Raw genomic sequence first — 26569 nt, 5'->3', positions numbered from 1 at the left:
TCCTAGTGACTTTTGTCTTTTTCCAACAACGAAAGACACTCTCCGTGGCCGCACATTCACCAGCCGTGCTGCTATTGCCTCAGCGATTTTCCAGTGCTCAAAACAGACTCCTAAAGAAGCCTTCGCCGCTGCCATGGAATCATGGCGTCAGCGTTGTGAAAAATGTGTACGTCTGCAGGGCGATTACGTCGAGAAGTAACGCCAATTTCATCAATTTCGGGTGAGTAGTTAATTAGAAAAAAAATCGGAGGCCTTAGAACTTGAATGCGCCTCGTACAATAAAAGGTGACAGACTGCAGGCTATCGTTATCAACTTGCTAGAACAGATGTGTGGCAACACAATAAAAAATAACCAGTAACATTTATCAAGAGTTTTGACGCAATGTGTTACTTACAATTTGACAGTTATTGAACTATATGAAATAAAATCGTCGTAACTTCTGAACGCTTTGCGTTAGGATGTTCAAGCCGCACGGTTGGCCGCGGGGATCATAGGAATTAGTATGCTGTGTATGGTTTGGTTGAGTGAGAAGACCACTTTCATCTGGATGGGTTCGTCAGTAAGTAAAATCGGCGCATTTGGGGGACTGAGAATCCGCATTTCGCGATCGAGAAGTCTCTTTACCCACAGCGAGTGAAAGTGTGATGTGCAGTGTCCAGTCACGGAACAATCGGTGGGACATTTCTTGATGGCACGATGACTACCGAACGGTACGTGAAGATTTTTGAAGCTGGTTTCATCCCCATTACCCAAAGTGACCCTTATTTCGACAAGATGTGGTTCGTGGAAGACTGAGCTCGACCCCATCGAGGCAGGGGAGTGTTTGATGTCCTGGAGGAGCACTTCGAGGACCGCATTCTGGCTGTGGGTTACCGAGAGGAGGGTGGCATGGGCCTCAATTGGTCATAGATGTTCCGACACTTCAGCGGGTCATGCGGAATTTCACTATTTCTCTGTACCACGTCAACACCAATGATGTCAGGCATACCGAACATGTCGTAACCTAATTCCGAATATATGTAGTGACGTTTACATGTGGAATAACGTGTGTGCACCCCGCAGTTTGTATCTAATTTAGTGTTTTTTTTTCATATAGTTCAATAATTGACGTCTTGTAACTTTGGTACAGTTATTTGCGTGGCACTGGATGTTCAAAAAATGGTTCAAATGGCTCTGAGCACTGTGGTCATAAGTCCCCTAGAACTTAGAACTACTTAAACCTAACCTAAGGACAGCACACAACACCCAGCCATCACGAGGCAGAGAAAATCCCTGACCCCGCCGGGAATCGAACCCGGGAACCCGGGCGTGGGAAGCGAGAACGCTACCGCACGACCACGAGATGCGGGCACTGGATGTCCTATATGTAATACAAAGAGATCTAACTACGTTTGCTGTGTCTTGGCAGTCTGTGATATTGTCACTATGGCTGATCGTAATCACGCAGACACTCTTCGTTAGCCGGCCGCTGTGGACGAGAGATTCTAGGCGCTTTAGTGCGGAACCGCGCTGCTGCTGCGGTCGCAGGTTCGAATCCTGCCTGGGGCAGGGATGTGTGTCATGTCCTTAGGTTGGTTAGGCTTAGGTAGTTCTACGTCTAAGGGATCACTGACCTCGGATGTTAAGTCTCATTGTTCTTAGAGCCACTTTTGTACTCCTCGTTAACAGCCCTATTTCTCTATAAATACCGACTACGAAGTCGAAATTTTGTCTTCTCCGAGGAAGGCATGACATGGCAAATACGCTACTGGCCATTAAAACTGCTGTACCACGAAGATGACGTGCTACAGACGCGAAATTTAACCGACATGAAGAAGACGCTGTGATATGCAAATGATTAGGTTTTCAGAATTTTCACACAAGGTTGGCGCCAGTGGAGACACCTACAACGTGCTGACATGAGGAAGGTTTCCAACCGATTTCTCATACGCAAACAGCAGTTGACCGGCGTTGCCTGGTGAAACGTTGTTGTGATGCCTCGTGTAAGGAGGGAAAATGCGTACCATCACGTTTCCGACTTTGATAAAGGTCGGATTGTAGCCTATTGCGATAGTGGTTTCTCGTATCGCGACATTGCTGCTCGCGTTGGTCGAGATCCAATGACTGTTAGCAGAATATGGAATCGGTATGTTCACGAGGGTAATACGGAACGCCGTGCTGTATCCCAACGGCCTCGTATCACTAGCAGTCGAGATGACAGGCATTATCCGCATGGGTGTAACGGATCGTGCATCCACGTCTCGATCCCTGAGTCAACAGATGGGGACGTTTGCAAGACAACAACCATCTGCACGAATAGTTCGACGACGTTTGCAGTAGCATGGACTATCATCTCGGAGACCGTGGCTTCGGTTACCGTTGACGCTGCATCACAGACAGGAGCGCCTGCGATGGTGTTCTCAACGACCAACCTGGGTGCACGAATGGGAAAACGTCATTTTTTGGATGAATGCAGGTTCTGTTTACAGCATCATGATGGTGGCATCCACGTTTGGCAACATCGCGGTGAACGGACGTTGGAAGTGTGTAATCGTCATCCCCATACTGGCGTATCACCCGGCGTGATGGTATGGGGTGCCATTGGTTACACGTCTCGGTCACCTCTTGTTCGCATTTACGCCACTTTGAACAGTGGACGTTACATTTCAGATGTGTTACGACCCGTGGCTCTACCCTTCATTCGGTCCCTGCGAGCCGGCCGGAGTGGCCGTGCGGTTCTAGGCGCTACAGTCTGGAACCGCGTGACCTCTACGGTCGCATGTTCGAATCCTACCTCGGGCATGGACATGTGTGATTTACTTAGGTTAGTTAGGTTTAAGTAGTTCTAAGTTCTAGGGGACTGATGACCACAGCAGTTAAGTTCCATAGTGCTCAGAGCCATTTGAACCATTTTTGATCCCTCCGAAACCCTACATTTCAGCAGGATAATGCACGACCGCATGTTGCAGGTCCTGTACAGGACTTTTTGGATACAGAAAATGTTCGACTGCTGCCCTGGTCAGCATATTCTCCAGATCTCTCACCAATTGAAAACGCCTGGCCGATGGTGACCGAGCAACTGGCTCGTCACAATACGCCAGTCGCTACTGTTGATGCACTGTGGTATCGTGTTGAAGCTGCATGGGCTGCTGTACCTGTACACGCCATCCAACCTCTCTTTGACTCAATGCCCATGCGTATCAAGGCTGTTATTACGGCCAGATGTGGTTGTTCTGGGTAGTGATTTCTCAGGATCTATGCACCCAAATTGCGTGAAAATGTAATCACATGTCAGCTCTAGTATAATATATTTGTGCAATTAATACCCGTTTATCATCTGCATTTCTTCTTGGTGTAGCAATTTTAATGGCCAGTAGTGTATTTAGCGCACCACATGATAGGCAATCCAACTTATATTATCCACCTCGGGTGCAGGAGACGTGAGTTGGTTTGCATATTTTAAGATGCATAAATTATTCTCTGCATAAGTTTTATTATGCCCAGCCTCTACAGGGTGCTCTAAAATTCCCCTTACAAACTCGTAGGACTTGTAGAAGGGACTGAGTGGACAATAAAATGAATGAAAACCCATGTCGTTTCCCACAACTTCCGGCTCTATCGAGTACCCTTTTCGCCGCAATTACGCAATGGCTTCGAGAAAGGGGTGCTTCTCTGTCAGCCGGTGTGACTGTGGCGCTCAGAGGAGACGCTGGACGCCCGTAGTGGAATTGGAGTAGTTTGGGACAACTGATTATGTTTCCTTTTCGTTTCTTTGGTTATTAATGTGTAAAATTTTAAAACAAGTAATGTACTGGGTCACGCCTCATCAATCACTTGCGCACTCACGTTCAGCAAGAAAGTAAAAGCTTGAACCACTGGAGACAGGATGTTCATGTTCATAGGACATGTACATTAATATGTTTTGCATAAATGATCAGCATGTGTCAGCATGCGTCCTGTTGCCTAGTAGACACAGGGTAAGCATGTGCTTTGATAGCTTGTTCCACACGTGATGGAATCGATGCGTATCAAGCGCGAGTGGCGTCCTGTGGCGTAGCCATTCATACTGCATTCACCTGTTGCCAAAGTTCATGTGTGGTGGTTGGCATGGGGTCACAGCGCTGCACCAGTCGTTTCACCATATTCCGCACGTTTTCGATTGGCGACAAGTGTGGTGATCTGGCGGACCAGGACCATTGTAATTCTGTCAGAGACAGCAAAGGACTTGGAACAGCAGTTGAACAGAATGGACAGTGTCTTGAAAGGGGGATATAAGGTTAACATCAACAAAAGCAAAACGACATCCTGTGAAGCCACCAAGGCAGGTGTTCGTTCAGCAAAATGTGGTCGTGCATTGTCTTGCTGGAAAATGGTGTATGGGGTGTTGTGAGGGACGGCTACGAAGCCACCAAGGCAGGTGTTCGTTCAGCAAAATGTGGTCGTGCGTTGTCTTGCTGGAAAATGGTGTATGGGGTGTTGTGAGGAAAGGCTACGACTACGGGTCGCCGGATGTCATTCACGTACCTCACACTGGTCACAGTGCCCTGGACTCCCATCAGTTGTGATTTGTGGCTGCAGCCAGTAGCACCCCACACCATAAGGGCTTCAGTTGGCGCTGTATGTCTTTTGCGAATGCCCTGTCTGGGGCGAACCAAAATGCGGCCATCATTTTCAAACAAACAGAACCTGGATTCGTCCAAAAACACTACTTGATGCCATTTCCGTACCCAGTGACGTCGTTCCGTACTCTATTCCCCTCCAGCATGTTTCTCCACGTTCGTCAAAGATAGCCAGAAAAGTGGGTGATGCGCACGTAAAACGTGCGGTAATGTACGGCGACGGTCTGCCACCCCTGATAGTGTACGATGTGTTACACCGTTCCACAGTTGCGCCAGAGCCGATGAGAACGCAGATCTGTCCTGCAATGCCATACGGCAATAGTCTGCGTGGTTCAAGCTGACCCATCTCGTTTTATTCTATGGCCTTCCGTGAACCATTCTGCACACAACCATTGCATTGCCGAACACTTCGTCCCACAGTGGCATCAATTTCCCGGATGGATGCATCACGTACTCTCATGCCAATAATGCACAACCTTTTAAACTGACTGATTTGGCGGCATGGTTCACGCATATGTCTGCTCAAGTCACACAAGTCCATTACCTTCGGTCTACAGTGACAACGAGAGCTGCAGGCACATTTCAAACCTAATCTTTTCTGCAGAATATACTAATGTACATGTCCTGTGAATGTGAACGACCTATCTCTAGTCGTCTAGCCCTGGGAGAGGCAGCCCTGACAGTACTCTACCATCTGGGGAGCAACATGTATGACACACGTGAAATACCCTCAGACTTCAAGAAAAATATAATAATTCCAATCCCGAAGAAAGCAGGTATTGACAGATGTGCAAATTATCGAAATATCAGTTTAACAATTCACGGCTGCAAAATACTAACACGAACTCTTTACAGACGAATGGAAAAGCTGGTAGAAGCCGACGTCGGGGAAGATCAGTTTGGATTCCGCAGAAATGTTGGAACACGTGAGGCAGTACTGACCCTAAGACTTATCTTAGAAGATAGATTAAGGACTTAGAGAAAGCTTTTGACAATGTTGAGTGGAATACTTTCTTTCAAATTCTGAAGGTGGCAGGGCTAAAATACAGGGAGCGAAAGGCTATTTACAATTTGTACAGAAACCAGATGGCAGTTATACGAGTCGAGGGGCATGAAAGGGAAGCGATGGTTGGGAAGGGAGTGAGACAGGGTTGTAGCCTTTCCCCGATGTTATTCTATCTGTATACTGAGCAAGCAGTGAAGGAAACAAAAGAAAAATTCGGAGTAGGTATTAAAATCCATTGAGAAGAAATAAAAACATTAAGGTTTGCTGATGACATTGTAATTCTGTCAGAGACAGCAAAGGTCTTGGAAGAGCAGTTGAACAGAATGGATAGTGTCTTGAAAGGAGGATATAAGATGAACATCAACAAAAACAAAACGAGGATAATGGAACGTAGTCGAATTAAATTGGGTGATGCTGAGGGAATTAGATTAGGAAATGAGATACTTAACGTACTAAAGGAGTTTTGCTATTTGGGGAGCAAAATAACTGATGATGGCAAAGTAGAGAGAATATAAAATGTAGACTGGAAATGGCAAGAAAAGAAATTTGTTAACATCGAGTATAGATTTAAGTGTCAGGAAGTCATTTATGAAAGTATTTGTATGGAGTGTAGCCATGCATTGTGAAACGTGGAGGATAAATAGTTTAGACTAGAAGAGAAAAGCTTTCGAAACGTTATGCTACAGAAGAATTCTGAAGATTAGATAGGTAAATTACATGACAAATGAGGAGGTATTGAATAGAACTGTGTAGCAGAGAAATTTGTAGCACAACGACTAGAAGAAGGGATCGGTTGGTAGGACATGTTCTGAGGCATCGAGGGATCACCAATTTCCTATTGGAGGGCAGCGTGGTGGGGGGGGGGGTTAAAAATCGTAGAGGGAGACCAAGAGATGAATACACAAAGCAGATTCAGACGGATGTAGGTTGCAGTAGGTACTGGGAGATGAAGAATCTTGCACAGGATAGAGTAGCATGGAGAACTGCATCAAACCAGTCTCTGGACTGAAGATCACAACAACAACAACAACAGTCTCTAGTCGTTCAAAGTGCTCTGTTTTTATCTGAACGTGAGGATAAAAGTGATCACGTAACCAATATATTTTCAAGCGGTTGTAGCATTGAAATGGTACGTTTCCGGACAAGGGCTCCAATTCAAAATATTATCTACTCAGTGCCCTCTACAAGTGCTAGAAGTTTGTAAGGGAAATTTTAGAGCAACCTGTATAGCTTCATACACTCATCGTCATAAATTAAGGATAACTGCAGAATGTGGTGCCACATTACATGGCACTACACAAAACTGGCGCTAATAACATAGGGAACACACACGACACAGATCTGTAAGTTCATGGTGTTGGTGATAAGTTGAGAAAACCGTCCCGAAACACATGTACTACAAAACACCAATGTATCCTGCACACGTACCCCGATATCAGGATCAGGTGGTCGAGCAGCTGCTGGCGTATAGCCTCCAATTCTTGAACCTGTGCCTGTCGGACCTCCTGAAGTGTCGTAGGGGTTTGAATACGTGCAGCGATACGTAGATCGAGAGCATCCAAGGTCTGCTCGATGGGGTTTAGGTTTGGAGAACAGGCAGGCCACTCCATTCGCCTGATATATTTTCAGGGTATTCCTCCACGATGGCAGCTCGGTGGGGGCCGTGCGTTATCATCCATCAAGAGGAAGGTGGGACCCACTGCGCCCCTGAAAAAGCGGACATATTAGTGCAAAATGACGTCCCGATACACCTGACCTGTTACAGTTCCTCTGTCAATGACATGCAAGGGTGTACGTGCACCAATCATAATCCCACTCCACACCATCAAACCACTACCTCCATACAGGTCCCTTTCAAGGACATTAAGGGGTCGGTATCTGGTTCCTGGTTCACGCCAGATGAAAACCTGGTGAGAATCACTGTTCAGACTATACTTGGACTCGTACGTGAACATAACCTGGAACCACTGTTCCAATGGCCGTGTACTGTGATCTTGACACCAGGCTTTACGGGCTCTCCTGTGATCAGGGGTCAGTGGAATGCACCTTGCAGGTCTCTGGGCAAATAAACCATGTCTGTTCAGTCGTCTGTAAACTATGTGTCTGGGACAACTGTTCCAGTGGCTGTGGTAAGGTCCCGAGCAAGGCTACCTGCAGTACTCCGTAGCCGTCTGCGGGCACTGATGGTGAGATATCGGTCTTCTTGTGATGTTGTACACTGTGGAGGTTCCATACTATACCTCCTGGACGCGTCTCCTGTCTGCTGGAATCGTTGCCATCATCTTGAGATCATACTTTGTGGCACACGGAGGGCCTGTGCTACGACCTGCTGTGTTTGACCAGCCTCCAGTCACCCTAGTATCCTACACCTCATAACGTCATCAATACATGTTATTTGAGCCATTTTCAACACTCATCCACCATCAGAACGTCTGAAAACGTCTGCACGCTTACTCTCTGCACCGCACTCTGACATGCACCAACACACCACTGCGTATGTGGACTGCTGCCAGCGCCACCGTGCGACGACCACAGGTCAAATGCACCGCATGGTCATACACCGAGGTGATTTAAACCCGCAAACCTCCCACCAGAGTGCTGTTTCACGATGTATCAGTATTATCCTTAAATTATGAGCTTGAGTGTAGATCAGTCTCCTTATCGAAGTTCAGGCTTTGAGAAGTGAACCCTGGTTCATATAGTCGACAGCTGTGAAGGCTTCACACATCACCTTGTGTTTCAGCCTCATGAAGGACCTGACGGCTCTCCATCTGCATTGCTGGGGCGGTCTGCTCAGGCCCAGGCTGGGTTCCAACTGCTGGCTTTGGCGCACAGCCTCGCTATAGCGCTGGTGGCCGGTGCTCTCACAGGTACGTACAAAACACACACACACACACACACACACACACACACACACACACACACACTGCCTAGCATCTGTCTGCTGATACTCCGTATAGTTACGTGTTCATATTTTAGACCAATTATCAGTTGCCAGCCACTTTGGGTAACTGCTTCCTAAATAGCGTTGACCACTTGGAAAATGAAATTAGTCACCCTCAGGACACATAAACGTAATACTGTGTAAGTCATGGGTGCCCATCAGCGGGAAAGTGCAGTTAGCTTGTGCTACGTACCATTCGGCCCTTTTACATTATGCCCCCCCCCCCCCCTGTGAACTTCTTGACCAACTCTGCCCATATGCACTCACATACACAACTGTAGCATAGGCTCTGGTCCATCTAACTGCCTGTGTGCCAGCAGTTTGCCCACCCCTGCCGATCTCTGCGGATGAGCGCCTGGGTACACACTAGAGATGGGTCGTTCGCGAACTAACGAGTCGAAAGGAACGGTTCACAAAGATGAACGGAACGAATGGGGAACGAATTTTAAGGAACGGTCGCGGCTTTCTACACTACTGGCCATTAAAATTGCTACACCAGGAATAAATGCAGATTCATTGCACAAATATATTATACTAGAACTGACATGTGATTAGATTTTCACGCAATGTGGGTGCATAGATCCTGACAAATCAGTACCGAGAACAACCACCTCTGGCCGTAATAACGGCCTTGATACGCCTGGGCATTGAGTCACACAGAGCTTGGATGGCGTGTACAGGTACAGCTGCCGATGCAGCTTCAACACAATACCACAGTACATCAAGAGTAGTGACTGGCGTATTGTGACGAGCCAGTTGCTCAGCCGCTGTTGATCAGAAGTTTTCAGTTTGTGAGAGATCTGGAGAATGTGCTGACCAGGGCAGCAGTCGAACATTTTCTGTATCCAGAAAGGCCCGTACAGGACTTGCAAAATGCGGTCGTGCATTATCATGCTGAAATGTAGGGTTTCGCAAGGATCGAATGAACGGTAGTCGTAACACATTTGAAATGTAACGTCCACTGTTGAAAGTCCCGTCAATGCGAACAAGAGGTGACCGAGACGTGTAACCAATGGCACTCCATAACATCGCGCCGGGTGATGCGCCAGTATGCCGATGGCAAATACACGTTTCCAATGTGCGTTCACCGCGATGTCGCCAAACAAGGATACGACCATCATGATGCTGTAAATAGAACCTGGATTCATCCGAAAAAATGACATTTTGCCAGGTTCGTCGTTGAGCACACCATCGCAGGCACTCCTGTCTGTGATGCAGCATCAAGGCTAACCGCAGCGACGAGCTCCGAGCTGATAGTCCATGCTGCTGCAAACGTCGTCGAACTGTTCGTGCAGATGGTTGTTGTCTTGCAAAAGGTCCCCATCTGTTGACTCAGGGATCAAAAAAATGGTTCAAATGGCTCTGAGTAATATGGGATTTAACATCTGTTATCAGTCCCCTAGAACTTAGAACTACCTAAACCTAACTAACCTAAGGACATCACACACACCCATGCCCAAGGCAGGATTCGAACCTGCGACCGTAGCGGTCTCGCGGTTCCAGACTGTAACGCCTAGAACCGCTCGGCGACCCCAGCCGGCTGACTCAGGGATCGAGACGTGGCTGCACGATCCGTTATAACGATGCGGATAAGATGCCTGTCATCTCGACTGCTAGTGATACGAGGCCGTTGGGATCCAGCACGGCGTTCCGTATTACACTCCTGCACCCAGCGATTCCATATTCTGCCAACAGTCATTGGATCTCGACCAACGCGAGCAGCAATGTCGCGATACAATAAACCGCAAACGCGATAGGCTACAATCAGACCTTTATCAAAGTCGGAAACGTGATGGTACGCATTTCTCCTCCTTACACGAGGCATCACACCAACGTTTCACCAGGCAACGCCGGTCAACTGCTGTTTGTGTATGACAAATCGGTTGGAAAATTTCCTCATGTCAGCACGTTGTAGGTGTCGCCACCGACGCCAACCTTGTGTGAATGCTCTGAAAAGCTAATCGTTTGCATGTCACAGGATCCTCTTCCTGTCGGTTGAATTTCGCGTCTGTAGCTAGTCGTCTTCGTGGTGTAGCAATTTTAATGGGCAGTAGTGTACTAATAGTTCCCGGAATCTGGAAACGGTCGGTCTCGTTCCCGAACGACACGTCGGCCGGTCTCGTTCCAGCCTCGGTCCCGTTCCCGTCTGTCTCGGTCTCCCTCGGCCGCACTCGTCCTTCTTCGCGTTTCTCTGTCTCCGTCTCGGTCTCGCTCGGCCAGACTCGTCCTTCTTCGCGTGGCCACTCGTCGCAGCTCCACTGCCGACTGCTCATAGTTAGTTCAGTATCCAGGTGCGCGTTTCGTTCGCTGCGCACGCGCATTCTAGATCTGTCTCAAACCTTTTTTGAACTCTGAACTTCTGGTTCTTCTCGTATTCTATTGAGCGTCCACGACTGGTAGTTAAAATGTATTTTATGATTACGTAAATTAAATAAAACTTACGTTGTATGTAATACATACATATTTTCAGGTAACAAAACGACGTATCAGCTTACTTCACTATTTCGATAAACAGCAGAAGAAATATTTGTAAAAACGCAAGATTTTTTTGTTATTAGACATGCAAAGGACGCACACTAGTGGCCATTTTCCGTCTTTTTTTTTAATCCAGTGTAAAAGAGCATGTTCATTGTTATGGAAGGCAGACCGACTTACAGCCGAATGAAACCCGCGCTTCGTAATCGAGTGTATGGTGTCACATTTTGTAAAGAAAATATGATAACTCCTACAATATTATTTCAGTCGTACAGCATGAAAAATCGGCCCCGAGTACTAGACTGCTCATTGTCGCTTACCAATCATCTGTTCTTTCGAAGTTGTTTGCATTAGCATATTTGTCATTTCTTCAGTGCCTAATTATTACATGTTTATCTATTCTGCTCGTAGCGGTCAACAAATCGTGCGTAATTGGCGAGCAGTCTGTACTCGGGGCCAGGTTTTCGTGCGCCACCTTATATCATTTCACTGCGATCAGCCACATAACGCTGCAGTTGGCTAAACGAGATGTTTTTCAGAATCACGAAAATTACAAGTGTGTGAATTTGGTTATGAATAGAAACTTTTCACTCCAGGGGAGAGTCAAGTGCCTCCCTCTTGGCGCCTTCCATCTTCACCTATGCCACTAATTTTCAGTTTTTCATAAGAACCATATACCAAGCACTATGAACGGTGAACGAGTAAAAATGAATGGTTCCCACCAGTGAACTAGTTCCCAAGGATATACCACCTTGCCTGTCTCTAGTGCACACTGTGGGCATGTGAGATTAAACAACCCATCATACAGCTACCAAAATTTGCAGATGCTGAGTGATATGTGTCTCTCGAGCCTGCAGATAGTCCCTAGAGCTTTTTTGTGGGATTAACATCGCGAGATTTAGCGGACCACTCGGAGTGTCTGTCAAACCAGGAATGTGCAGGTGCACTTGGTCACTGACAATGCTCAAATAAACATCCTTCTTTACTTTCACGCCAGTCTGAATTAGTCAGCCCAATTCATGATACCAAAAATGTATCCAAACCATTAGGGAACCACCTCCAGTCTACACTCCTGGAAATGGAAAAAAGAACACATTGACACCGGTGTGTCAGACCCACCATACTTGCTCCGGACGCTGCGAGAGGGCTGTACAAGCAATGATCACACGCACGGCACAGCGGACACACCAGGAACCGCGGTGTTGGCCGTCGAATGGCGCTAGCTGCGCAGCATTTGTGCACCGCCGCCGTCAGTGTCAGCCAGTTTGCCGTGGCATACGGATCTCCATCGCAGTCTTTAACACTGGTAGCATGCCGCGACCAGCGTGGGCGTGAACCGTATGTGCAGTTGACGGACTTTGAGCGAGGGCGTATAGTGGGCATGCGGGAGGCCGGGTGGACGTACCACCGTATTGCTCTACACGTGGGGCGTGAGGTCTCCACAGTACATCGATGTTGTCGCCAGTGGTCGGCGGAAGGTGCACGTGCCCGTCGACCTGGGACCGGACCGCAGCGACGCACGGATGCACGCCAAGACCGTAGGATCCTACGCAGTGCCGTAGGGGACCGCACCGCCACTTCCCAGCAAATTAGGGACACTGTTGCTCCTGGGGTATCGGCGAGGACCATTCGCAACCGTCTCCATGAAGCTGGGCTACGGTCCCGCACACCGTTAGGCCGTCTTCCGCTCACGCCCCAACATCGTGCAGCCCGCCTCCAGTGGTGTCGCGACAGGCGTGAATGGAGGGACGAATGGAGACGTGTCGTCTTCAGCGATGAGAGTCGCTTCTGCCTTGGTGCCAATGATGGTCGTATGCGTGTTTGGCGCCGTGCAGGTGAGCGCCACAATCAGGACTGCATACGACCGAGGCACACAGGGCCAACACCCGGCATCATGGTGTGGGGAGCGATCTCCTACACTGGCCGTACACCACTGGTGATCGTCGAGGGGACACTGAATAGTGCACGGTACATCCAAACCGTCATCGAACCCATCGTTCTACCATTCCTAGACCGGTAAGGGAACTTGCTGTTCCAACAGGACAATGCACGTCCGCATGTATCCCGTGCCACCCAACGTGCTCCAGAAGGTGTAAGTCAACTACCCTGGCCAGCAAGATCTCCGGATCTGTCCCCCATTGAGCATGTTTGGGACTGGATGAAGCGTCGTCTCACGCGGTCTGCACGTCCAGCACGAACGCTGGTCCAACTGAGGCGCCAGGTGGAAATGGCATGGCAAGCCGTTCCACAGGACTACATCCAGCATCTCTACGATCGTCTCCATGGGAGAATAGCAGCCTGCATTGCTGCGGAAGGTGGATATACACTGTACTAGTGCCGACATTGTGCATGCTCTGTTGCCTTCTGTCAGTGTGATCATGTGATGTATCTGACCCCAGGAATGTGTCAATAAAGTTTCCCCTTCCTGGGACAATGAATTCACGGTGTTCTTATTTCAATTTCCAGGAGTGTATATTACACCCTCAATAAGCTGAATGTTAAAGGAATCATCGGACCGTCGATGCCTTTCAAACATATTACTATTTGCTTGTGGAGGCGTGAAAATTTATGTCCCTCTGTGACTAATGACCTTTTGTGAGGTACCCGACTCCGATCATCGACTGTGTGCAGTACCTATCCCAATTTTCCTCTGGTAACCGTTACATTTGGTCCTGACTTTAGTGACAGCAGCAATTCCAGCTGGAGTTTTGAGTGATTTTACGTCGTGATAAAGGGATGAGAGTGGTACATCACTCTGTGTAAACGCATTGGACTCTCCACATTAATACTCCAACAAATTTGGCAAGTTCATACACGGTGTCGTCGTGGACAAATCGAAACATGAAGCTCCTTTTCGCTATTCTGTCAAGTCTCTATGTCGGTCCATGAGACGATGCTAATTCCACATACAAAACTACCACGACCTATGTCAGTGGTGGCTGAGGATCACACGTCCGCCTGTTACCAGTTTCACAGCATCAACAGGCTCCAAAGCGACAACACTCTCTATTAACAGGGTGTTCAGTGCTTTGTCTGATGAGCTTATTTGTAAAGTGTCACATTAACTACCACTCTCTTGCTTGATCGGTACCTTCTGCGAAACATCGTGGGGCGGCTTGCAATGTGCAGATGCAGCTGTGGAAGGCTAAGAAATGAGACAGGAAAAACAAGTTACTGAAATCATTAAATTTCTTTAAAAGTAAATAAAGGAATGATACTTAGCACTCCACAAAAACACAATATTGACAAATTCTTTATCAGCAGCGGACAATTCAGCTTAAATGTCTCATTCTAATGGGAACAGTGGACACCATTACCGTATTATTGTCAATATATTTTGGATAAATGGTAGAATCGGTCGTAAATATTAAAATCATTAATGTTACAGATCGAATCTTGTGGAAATGTCATAATAGCACAAGATTTTCTATGAAGTGTAACTTGCACTGTGATGTGCGCAAAAAAAAAAAAAATAGCATGCAGTAAAGGTAAAGATATCTGTTGGTTGGTTCAAATGGCTCTGAGCACTATGCGACTTAACTGCTGAGGTCATCAGTCGCCTAGAACTTAGAACTACTTAAACCTAACTAACCTAAGGACATCACACACATCCATGCCAGAGGCAGGATTCGAACCTGCGACCGGAGTGGTCGCTCGGCTCCATACTGTAGCGCCTAGAACCGCACGGCCACTCCGGCCGGCATATCTGTTGGAAGTAATCATCACACATCATAGAAAATGCGCTATTATGATATGTGCCTACCAGTTTCGACTAATTTGCACTGAAGGTGACCGAAATCGATACATAAAATAAAGGATTTCAGTATTTACGACCGATGCTGGCATGTATCCACAATATATTGAATTTAGCTTTGTGTAGCTACAAACTGAATGCCTTTCAGTTTCTATGACAGCTCTATAACAATACATTTAATAACTTTCAACTTGATGTTAAGAAATTACTCTTTATAACTGAGAAACATGACATGTTGGAAGAAAATGAGTGTGGAAATTACGAAGTCTGGATATGGATATGGATATAATGCGAAATCATGGATGGTGCATGCGCAAAATACAACCAGAAGAATGAAGGTGGCACTAAGTATTACTGACAGAATGAAACAAAAACGGATGCTGTGGTATGGCGATCATAAAATGGAAGGAGAAAGGTCTCTCATAAAAATATATATCTGTGTACCTTTCAAAAGATAAAGCCGATTACTACCGATACGGAAATATGTGACAAGAAGTGCACGAAGCGATCATTTTCATGCCGTTGAGGCAACACATTTAAAATACATTCTTAAGTGGTTATGATGAAATCTAAAGTAATATAATCAAATGATTTTGAATTGAGCTATCCGAACCACTAGTTTACTTTTGTAACGATTTTTAAGATGGTGGTGTTCTCTCAGAGAAACTCGGATATGTTTTTAAGATACTTCCTAGAATATGAGATGAAGTAACAAAAAAATTAAAGAATTACCCCACCATCTCATATTTACCATCATTTCAAAACGTTTCTGGAAGTGTTGCCTGTTGGTTTAGGTCTCGGGATCTCGACCAACGTTTGTGTAATGATTTTTCTGACGTTTCGTCAGTGGCCACGAAAATCTCAACGATTATGTGTTATGTAGAAGGGTTGCGTACAGTAAATTTTACAAACATTTAAAGTAGAAAAAATATTTTCAGTGCAAACAGTGTGAACTTCAAAAGATCTTGCTAATTGAACAGACTATGTTTTACCTTGACATCTTACACATTAGAAAAATTAAATCAGAAAATTATTAACATTGGAAATATTTTGCAGTATGTTTACATATTTTTACTGTGTGAACTATGATATCCAAATGCAAATATTAAAATAGTACGAGAGAGTATAGACATTAAGTTCATACTTATATTTGAGCTCCACGATAATAAAACAGTCTTTACAAGTTCTATGTCCGTTATTGAGAGTTTGGCACTCTAAAATTTAAGTAATCACTCATGATGCGCCAGAAGTCCTTTGTTGTTTCTAATGTACTCACATGATCTTTCCAATGCACTGACAGAAGTTGCAAATATTGTTTACAGACAGTACAAGAACACGAATAAAAATTGTAGTTATCCTCTTAGTGAAACATAAGTTAATGAAATATTTGAAAACATCAACAGTTGTATCAGGAAATGGATTATCATTAAATTGCGACTGAACCGAGTATATACAATATACTACTTATCACAGCTGTAGAGAAGCTGTAGCCACAATGTGTTCAGACTGTGAAATACATAGACCAGATAGTGATAAGGGTAAATCACCATGCAGACTGGAAAATCCAGACCTCAGAATTAATAAATCCCCTTACTGCAGATAACTTAGTAGTACAAATGATTACCGCTGTTAGTGATTTCGAAGTGAGAACTTGGCTCATTCTGAATATTGTCATTCCCAAATGAGATGAAGAATAATTTATTGTGGAAGTCATCCATGGGAATATTTTCAGAGTACAAAACCTATTACGTGATGATATTGTGGTGTGGGGAACAAGCAGTAAGGTGGTACAAAAACAAATAGACAACCTAAATGATAAGGTCGAAAAATATGGAATGAAATTTAGTGTGGAGAAAAGCAAGACCATGGTGGTAACCAGAGAGGATAGAGGGGGCAAGGGACAAATTCATATTAAAGGACGGGATATTAAAATAGTGGACAACTTTAAATATTTGGAAAGTGTATTAATGGGGAATGCTCGTTGGAGAGAGAAATTAGCAAAAGAATACAACAGAGTGATACATTTTACCAGTGTGTGAGGGGCTTGGTGTGTGGAAGGGAGGTGTCAATGAGGTGTAAGCTGGTGCTATACAAGACTTACTTCACACCCATATTAATTTACGGCTCGAAGAGTATGACTAGAAGAGAGGAGAGTAGGGTACAATCCTCTGAAATGAAGTTTCTGAGAAGTATGCTAGGGAAGACGAAGAGAGACAGAGTGAAAAATGAAGATGTTAGGAAGGAAATTGGAGCGGAGAAGCTAACTGAGAAAATTGAAAAGAATAGATTAAAATGGTGTGGGCATGTGAAGGGGATGGGAGAGGGAAGAATACCAAGAGGAATGATGGAGTTCAAGATTGAGGGCAAGAGGCCAAGAGGAAGACCGAGAACAAGATGGATTGATACAATAAAGATGAGTTTAAGGAGGATAAACCTGCTGTGGAACCAAATTGTGAAAGAAGAATGGTGGAAAGACCAAGTAAAGTGGCGAGGTACCTTTGATACCCCAACCTGACCGGATGTTGGATAGAGGGGAAACGAAGATGATGATGATTAGACGTGTTGTATATGATATTAGTTCTAGAATATTCTACAAGGTCCTCTTAATATCTTGATGCCTGGACATCTGTTTCATGATACATTTGCACATTAATATAATTTGTTGTTACCAGTGTCTTTTTGTTAAAAAGTAGCCTTAATTATTACTGTAGTACTAGGAAAAAGTACAACTTCAGTAAAAGCTTCAAGGGCTTAACATTGGCACAGAAAGTATTCAGATAAACGGGTGCATTTTCATCCAGCAACTTGCCAAAGCATGGTAAATATCATATGATGAAAACTGTGTAGTTTATGAATGAATTAAAGAACTTTTTGCTAGCTAATTACAAATATTCTTCAAGGACTCACCTGGATATCTTTGAGTGTTGAAGAGCTGCTTACAGAATGCGGAGGTGCACTGGACGTGGATCAGATCCACCCAACTAGTTAATGACGACGGTCGGTGAGTTGGCCAGCCTCACTGTGGTTCTTAGCCAGTTTCCCACACCTAAGTAGGTGAATACTGGGCTGGTACCCAAGTCTCACCTTAGTTACATGTTTTTCAAACAGAATACTTCGTAAGAATAAAGCTACAGGCAGACAGATGGGGGACTTACATCGCATACTGGATGGGAGAGGGGAGGGTAATGGGGGAGCATCTCGCCACCCCTTAAATCAACCATGCCAAATCCGTTACTGACCATGTTGAGCCTGCACAGATGTGGCAGCAAGGCACAAGAAGAGTGTCTTAATGGGGACTCTTAAAACCAGTATGTCATATACGTGATCCTATCTTCATCAATGTGTAGAGAAGGCTTTTCCATCTTGAACGCCCATCTGTGGGTGGCAGCATGCCCACATGCACAGGTGTGCAGGAGTGGGCAAACAGCTGATGTGCAGGCAGTCAGCAAACCTCCCCATACCGTTCACAACGATACATCTCGGTTGTGTGCCCATGCGCAGAGATGGGCATATGTCTCAAGCATGTAGGCCTATATAACAAATCGTGAATGCAGTGCAACAAAAGTACCTGCCGCGTAGTCTACTCAACCTGCAACCTCCCCCAGACAACTTGATGGAAGCTCTCAGACAGCCAAGCCACAAGAGGTAGAATTAGAACCGACTTATGCAGAGGTTATGACGTACCTGCTCTTCTTCCAGTCGACAATTGTGGTCTCTGCCCCGTTCACCAACTATTCCCTCTCCTGCAGTGCCTCTTATACTCAATTATCCCATACCCTTCTTGGCCATCTAGTTCATTTGTTCCCTACTGCGCTTACCTTCTTGCACAAAAAGACTGTCTATTCATCAACTGCTTTTTTATCATAAATCCAAATATCGAGTGGCTTCAGTCACGGACCATCTTCACGGATTCTGTTCAAAGATACAAAAAGCACATGTAGTATACAGGAATTGCTACAAATTTTTTTACATAGATGTGTAAAATGTACATGAATACTTACAGGGTTAAAATAGCTTAAGCCACATCATATCTATCACTGTTTTAAGAATGGCCACAACTTTTATGTAGAGCATGGAGTATATGCAATGATTATTCTATGTTTAACATTAGGGTTATATAATGATTTTTGCTTTATATTCTAAGATCGATGTCTTTTATGTCTTGGGACAGCAACTTCCTTTTTCTGTTTACATGTGAAACTATACCAAACATGTTCACTGAAGACTGCATTCAGCAAGAAGCTTATCATCGAGATATTTTTGTCCAATACCACCAAAATACTTTGTAAAGATCTTTGACCAACTTATCAATATTTTTTACACTTACATCTCTGATCTTCTCTTCAGTATTGCTATGTTTACTTATGTTATTAGTATGTTTGCCTTTAAAAGTTCTCTAATTCATGGCATAAGATACTGGCCATTTTTTAAGTGATGATAGATGTGATGTTGTCTCCTACACTGTTTTAACCCTGTAGGTACTCGTGTATATTTTGCACTTCCCTGGAAAAGATTTTGTACCATTTGCTGTATACTACAGGTATTTTTTGTGTCTTTGGATAGAATCCGTGAGGTTGGTCTCTGACTGAAACTGGTCGATGTTTGGATTTTAAATAAAAAGCAGCTGATCGTCAAACATGCATTTTATACATTTCTTGACAGCTCTTGGTAGTTAACTTCTAGAAATGCGTATCTCCTTTAAGGGTACAGGGTACTCTTCCGACTCAATATTATGTAAAAATCAGCACCTATTTCTTTCAGGTACTGTTTAAAATGTATATGATTTACAGATTTTTTATTGATGTAGCAAACTCTTCTAAACGAATTAGAAATGTTTTCAGTAGTTTTGAACCTGCTTAGGGTTATTAAAAATTACAATGGAATTGATTGCATCTTTTCAAAATGGTTCCTCAAATTGAGGTACAATTTTATCCAATGTTATACATTTGAAGGAGACCAAATTTTTACCAGATGTGCATGACATGATGCCTGAGGTACTAGACCTATTTAATTCCACCAATTATTTATATTACAAGGATAAAAAATATCATCTTATATTTTAATTTTTATAAATTTGTTCCTAATAAAAATTTTATTTTTTCTATAATTTAGTCGATTCTGCGATAAAGCTTTCAATCTACTACATAAGTATCGACTATTGCAAGTTACAGAAAAAAAATTAGAGCAATGCTTTATAAACTTTAGGAAATATTTGTACCTAAATTCTGAAAAATACAACTTGTGGGAAATTGTGAATGCAGATGTGAGTCCAATTAAACTGTGCCTCAGAACATTCCTGAGACATAGTCTTCATCCTGCAGCATTTATTCATCTTCAAGCTTCCTCCTGGCACTCCTTTAAGCACTTCTTGCTTCTTTGGTAACTTGAAGAGCGAATCTTTCAGCTTCATGCAGCCATTGTCTGTCACACACGAGCAATTGATCTTCCATATTAGAGCAACATTTTATGCCTAGATTTCTCAGGACTTCCAACCTTCCTATCACACCATCATTGAAACATATCACAGCATCTAGTACACCAACTTTTAACGTACTTAGTCCTCCAAAAACAGTTGTGGATAATCTTTCCCATATGCAGTGGTTGAAACTTTTATTTGTATTCTGAGTGATCCCATGAAGACATTTACTAAGCAAAACAGGGTCACTCAGGTCTATAAAATTGATTTTATTTCCTTCATAACAGGCTCAGTAAGAGAATGCTTATGATGGTATATTTGACCACTTTCTTTTGTTTTTTGGTAACCACACCAAGAATCTGCTCCTTTAGGGCAAAGTCTGTGAACACGGTGGTCATCTGTGGACAACTTATGAAAATGGGTGACCCATACAGCTTTTCTCATTGCTGTAACATCATTCAGAGGTGCAATTCGTCTAATGACCAGTTCATTATAACTCTGAAGAAGGTGTATTTCAGTTTCTGTCAATCTGCCTCGGACAGACAGAGATTTTCCATCAGATAGCAACCTTCCTTTCATTTCTTTTCATAGCTTCCTCAATCTAGCACCCATCCTCTTTTGCACATGTCCACAACACTCCAGTTTTGTTACCATAAACACTGAACTCGTTAATTTTATTGAAAGCTTTAGAGTCTCCATCGCCTAGGTACTTCGTATCTCTAACGTTATAAACAGGCACCAACCTCTGAAATATTTGTAGAGCTCCATCACACTCCGTACCTCCACTGCAACCATCATAATTCATAGGAAAATGATGTTAAATATGTCCTTAGTGTTACCATGGCAAGTTTGGCAGTACTTAGATAAGCACTGAACTTCAACAACTGTTTCATTCTACAGAGAAGTAGCACTTACAACACCATTCAAGGAACGATGTCCTCGATGTTGCCATGTCCCGTCAAGTGCAACCGCAATGTCCATGGTTCCACTAATATTTACAGTTTCTTCTACTGCACGTTTCATAGATGCTTTAGACACAACCGTCAAGACACCTAAAAGTATTTTTATGTACTTGCTGAACCTACTGGGAGGAGGAGGAAGGTCCATCAAACCACCAAATTTTTGAGCAGCCTATTTTCCTTTTCCTATTGCACACATTGCATATACTAACTTCAAATGTACATCATATGAATTATGCACAATGTTCGAAGTCATTTTTGAGGTAGATTTATTGCAGGATCTACAGAGAACAACTAATTTTGACGCTAAACCTTTCCTGCTACTTTGTTGTTCAGTTATTTCCAGACAGCCTACGCCATCAAATTGTTTACGTTTCGCCACTTCCGTCATCAAAGAAGATGAGGTGCCCACATCAGCAACAACAAATCCACTACAAACAGCGTCATTGTGAACACACAAATCTGAATCTCCAGGAGACGTGCCATGTGGGAGCTACTTCCCTAAAGAAATGATACATAGCTTACTTTCAACAGTGTGGCTTGCTTTGCTTGTGAACTGGTTACCACGTAATTTCCTTTTACTGAATTTCTTGATGCGTGGCATAGTTCGTATTTATTGCACGCCAAAGGATATGAACTGCCACAAATATATGTAGCACTTAGACAACAAATATTCCATAACACTTGAACAAACTGCTTCAGCGAAACAAAAGTAATTACTAGCAAAGATAATCATTTACAGACATTATAAACCTGCTCTGTTACCAACATACACAGTATATCATACATATAATCGCTGGAAACAGAAAGTTCACAGTTCTTTTTGAAATAATACTGATTTCTGTAACAGAAATAAAGGGAGTGTGGCAGCATACATGACTGTAACTATAAAATTTGGTATATGTAGGTCATTTTTCCTTTGAAACCCTATAATGTATATATCAATTTAATCAGGAAAGACTATAGAATTTAATAAAGTCATAAAAAATTTCGATATTTACCACCATTTATATACCCTGCATCCTTAACCATGCCATGCAACATATCAGCTTTCACTGGGTATGACTAAATCACTTCAGCTCTTGTCCTTTGATGGTATTATCCAAACGTTTTTGGTTTGAAGATATTTGAATGGTTTTGTCACTCCCTGACTTCTTTTCTACTTTCTGGAAGTATCTCAACTCTGCTTCGTGGATCTGACTTTGGCTCACTTGCTCACTAAGATTCACAGCCATAGGTTAATGTTGGTATACATTTTGGTCTATATACCGTTTACTTGTCCGTTTTGGTATGTTTTTGAGAAAACTCCATCCTCCTGACTCTTTTCCTTCTTCCATCTTTCTGTACACCTGCTTCATAGTATGTTTGTCCACCTTTGGAACACAACACAGCTGTGATTCTGCGAGCATGGATTTGACAATTCCTTGACAGGTTTCAGGAGGTATATAGTACTAGCTGTCTACGCACTCATGTATGTGATGGGCTGGTGGTTTGTGGATATATAGGGTGTTACAAAAAGGTACGGCCAAACTTTCAGGAAACATTCCTCACACACAAATAAAGAAAACATGTTATGTGGGCATGTGTCCAGAAACGCTTAATTTCCATGTGAGAGCTCATTTTAGTTTCGTCAGTATGTACTGTACTTCCTCGATTCACAGCCAGTTGGTCCAATTGAAGGAAGGGAATGTTGACTTCGGTGCTTGTGTTGACATGCGACTCATTGCTCTACAGTACTAGCATCAAGCACATCAGTACGTAGCATCAGCAGGTTTGTGTTCAACACGAACGTGGTTTTGCAGTCAGTGCAATGTTTACAAATGCGGAGTTAGCAGATGCCCATGTGATGTATGGATTAGCACGGGGCAATAGCCATGGCGCGGTGCGTTTGTATCGAGACAGATTTCCAGAACGAAGGTGTCCCGACAGGAAGACGTTCGAAGCAATTGATCGGCGTCTTACGGAGCAAGGAACATTCCAGCCTATGACTCACGACTGGGGAAGACGTAGAACGACGAGGACACCTGCAATGGACGAGGCAATTCTTCGTGCAGTTGACGACAACCCTAATGTCAGCGTCAGAGAAGTTGCTGCTGTACAAAACAACGTTGACCACGTCACTGTATGGAGAGTGCTACGTGAGAACCAGTTGTTTCCGTACCATGTACAGCGTGTGCAGGCACTATCAACAGCTGATTGGCCTCCACGGGTACACTTCTGCGAATGGTTCATCCAACAATGTCAATCCTCATTTTAGTGCAAATGTTCTCTTTACGGATGAGGCTTCATTCCAACGTGATCAAATTGTAAATTTTCACAATCAACATGTGTGGGCTGACGAGAATCCGCACGCATTTGTGCAATCACGTCATCAACACAGATTTTCTGTGAACGTTTGGGCAGGCATTATTGGTGATGTCTTGATTGGGCCCCATGTTCTTCCACCTACGCTCAATGGAGCACGTTATCATGATTTTATACAGGATACTCTACCTGTGCTGCTAGAACGTGTGCCTTTACAAGTACGACACAACATGTGGTTCATGCACGATGGAGCTCCTGCACATTTCAGTCGAAGTGTTGGTACGCTTCTCAACAACAGATTCGGTGACCGATGGATTGGTAGAGGCGGACCAATTCCGTGGCCTCCACGCTCTCCTGACCTCAACCCTCTTTCATTTATGGGGGCATTTGAAAGCTCTTGTCTACGCAACCCCGGTACTAAATGTAGAGGCTCTTCGTGCTCGTATTGTGGACGGCTGTGATACAATACGCCATTCTCCAGGGCTGCATCAGCGCATCAGCGATTCCATGCGACGGAGGGTGGATGCATGTATCCTCGCTAACAGAGGACATTTTGAACATTTCCTGTAACAAAGTGTTTGAAGTCACTCTGGTACGTTCTGTTGCTGTGTGTTTCCATTCCATGATTAATGTGATTTAAAGAGAAGTAATAAAATTAGCTCTAACATGGAAAGTAAGCGTTTCTGGACACATGTCCACATAACATATTTTCTTTATTTGTGTGTGAGGAATGTTTCCTGAATGTTTGGCCATACCTTTTTGTAACACCCTGTATATCTGTTGAGGGGCGGAGACTGAAGTACGTCAAAATATTACTTCTAAAGAGTAAAATGAGTAATTATTTAAGCAACCTAATCAGCATGAGATAAAGTTCCAAGTTTAAATAATGCTTGAGTGTCCCTTTATGTCGCATCTTAAGCATAGTGCAACTCTTACAACTTGTCAGACAGTGCCTCTACTCTGAATGTCCTCTTGGCCTCACAGGAGTCCTGCTGAGACTGCCGGTACTGCAGCAAGTGCCGCGTGAGGAGTGGTTCAGCGATGGCCGCCACTGGGAGCTGCCCGAGGAAGGCTGGGAGTCCCCGAGCAGGGCTGCCAACGGCGACTGCGCAGCCACCAACGTGGTGGCGCCTAGCGGGGAACAGGGGTTGGACAACCTAGCCCTGGAGGCTGGTGATAAGGTGGAAGTCACAGCGCTGGAGTCGCAGCTGCACATCTGACGTCCACTCTACGTCCAGCCACATGAGTGCCACACGTGGGTACAAATACGTAGCCAAAGACTGGGTGAAGCACTGCCACTACAATCAGTGTTATAGTGTGATATGTACAAATAAAGCACTGCACCAGAGTACCGTAATACTGAACTGCATTAAGTGGATCCGATCGCACTGCATGGCTCTGATATAAGTCTGCTGTGATGGGCAGTGTGTTTGCTCCTGATAAAAGTTTCTTTGTGCGTGATAGAAGCGGTTGTCTTCTACCTTCTGTAAACATATTAACTTGTAAATCTTGTAACTAAACCAATAAAACATAATTGTATTTGATTAAATGATGTGGTGGAAATGTCTTTTAGCTTACCTGAGTGTACATTTCACTTGGTGAGAACGCGGTTCCTACCTATCCTGTCATTAATGTGACTTCCTTGCAGCTTTAACTCAAGAGCTGATCCAAAAGGGCAGTGGCAGAATTTAGGCATCTCAAGCCAAATGTCTCGTTCTAGGAATTACCATCTGCTGTCGGCGACTTTGGTTTCTGCTGAAACTCTCCAGGTGAGAACTGGATTTGTAGGCAAATGCATTACTTTGAAAACTGATTTGAGGGATCATATTGCCAGGTGACACCGTTTTCGGCGTTATTCGGATATGTATGGGTGGCAAAAGGAAGTTTCTTTGAATTCTTAGGCGCTGACATTGGATTCCTTGGAATGCAATCTTTAGAAACTGTGCGGGAAGAAATCCTAGATGGACAAATGCAGCACTAACAACCATTTATCCATCAAGTGCACATGTACAGAAAGTAACTATTTCATTTTCACACATCTTTGCCTAACTATTATTCCAAAATACTGGACTCGGCAACTTGGAGATACACTGACAGAAAAAAAAATCCGCCACAGCAAAAAATAATTATTATAGAGTAATGAAATTTCGGGATTGCGTTTGTGTAGGTAACACACAAACCTGATTTGCACCCTCATAGTGCCGCTACTAATTCACTCTTACGCGAGTGGCGAAAATTTTGAATACACATCGTCCTCCAGGTGTACAAAAATCCCTACCAACTATTGTTTGTGTTGCAGAACTCCTTCTTGGTGTTGTGCTTCTTTTCAGTCAGTCTAGTTAGTCCTTGACTAAATCTTATGGAAGGTCCTTGTTTGATACCTGACATTCTTGGCGATTTTAAGTAGGTGAAAGGAGAGCTGTGGACCTGCCTGAATGTAAAGCTGTGGTTCTGGTTTCCACAGCTGATATTAACAGCCAGAATCCTTATGTGTTGACTATATCCCTCTCATGTACTGATGTCTCACAGACGAGCCACGGATGTATCACAGGTCAAGAGGCAACCATTTCGGTTCCCTTGCTCCCTTTCACAGTTACACTACATTAAGTTTGAGAAAAACTTTGTTTTTGCACGATGGTGTTTCCAAATCTACATCTACATCTACATTTATACTCCGCAAGCCACCCAACGGTGTGTGGCGGAGGGCACTTTACGTCCCACTGTCATTACCTCCCTTTCCTGTTCCAGTCGCGTATGGTTCGCGGGAAGAACGACTGCCAGAAAGCCTCCGTGCGCGCTCGAATCTCTCTAACTTTACATTCGTGATCTCCTCGGAAGGTATAAGTAGGGGGAAGCAATATATTCGATACCTCATCCAGAAACGCACCCTCTCGAAACCTGGACAGCAAGCTACACCGTGATACAGAGCGCCTCTCCTGCAGAGTCTGCCACTTGAGTTTGCTAAACATCTCCGTAACGCTATCACGCTTACCAAATAACCCTGTGACGAAACGCGGCGCTCTTCTTTGGATCTTCTCTATCTCCTCTGTAAACTCGACCTGGTACGGATCCCACACTGATGAGCAATACTCAAGTATAGGTCTATCGAGTG

General features: G+C 44.2%; 1 protein-coding gene across 2 annotated transcripts in view; it reads left to right on the top strand.

Annotated features, from left to right (window-relative positions):
• The window catches only part of LOC126210243 (ammonium transporter Rh type B), a 255900-nt gene extending 230894 nt beyond the window's left edge, over positions 1-25006 (top strand). For both annotated transcript variants that reach the window (XM_049939432.1, XM_049939431.1), the window contains exons 9-10: positions 8349-8475; positions 24442-25006. In XM_049939432.1, the coding sequence (XP_049795389.1) occupies positions 8349-8475; positions 24442-24677 (363 nt within the window). In that variant the 3' untranslated portion in view covers positions 24678-25006. The remainder of the gene's footprint in view (positions 1-8348; positions 8476-24441) is intronic.
• Positions 25007-26569: the final 1563 nt, after the last annotated feature.

This window comes from Schistocerca nitens, chromosome 10, assembly GCF_023898315.1.
Source record: "Schistocerca nitens isolate TAMUIC-IGC-003100 chromosome 10, iqSchNite1.1, whole genome shotgun sequence".
NCBI classification, from domain to species: domain Eukaryota; kingdom Metazoa; phylum Arthropoda; class Insecta; order Orthoptera; family Acrididae; genus Schistocerca; species Schistocerca nitens.
The sequence above is the reverse complement of the archived record's forward strand: the minus strand, read 5'-3'. Positions and strand labels throughout refer to the sequence as shown.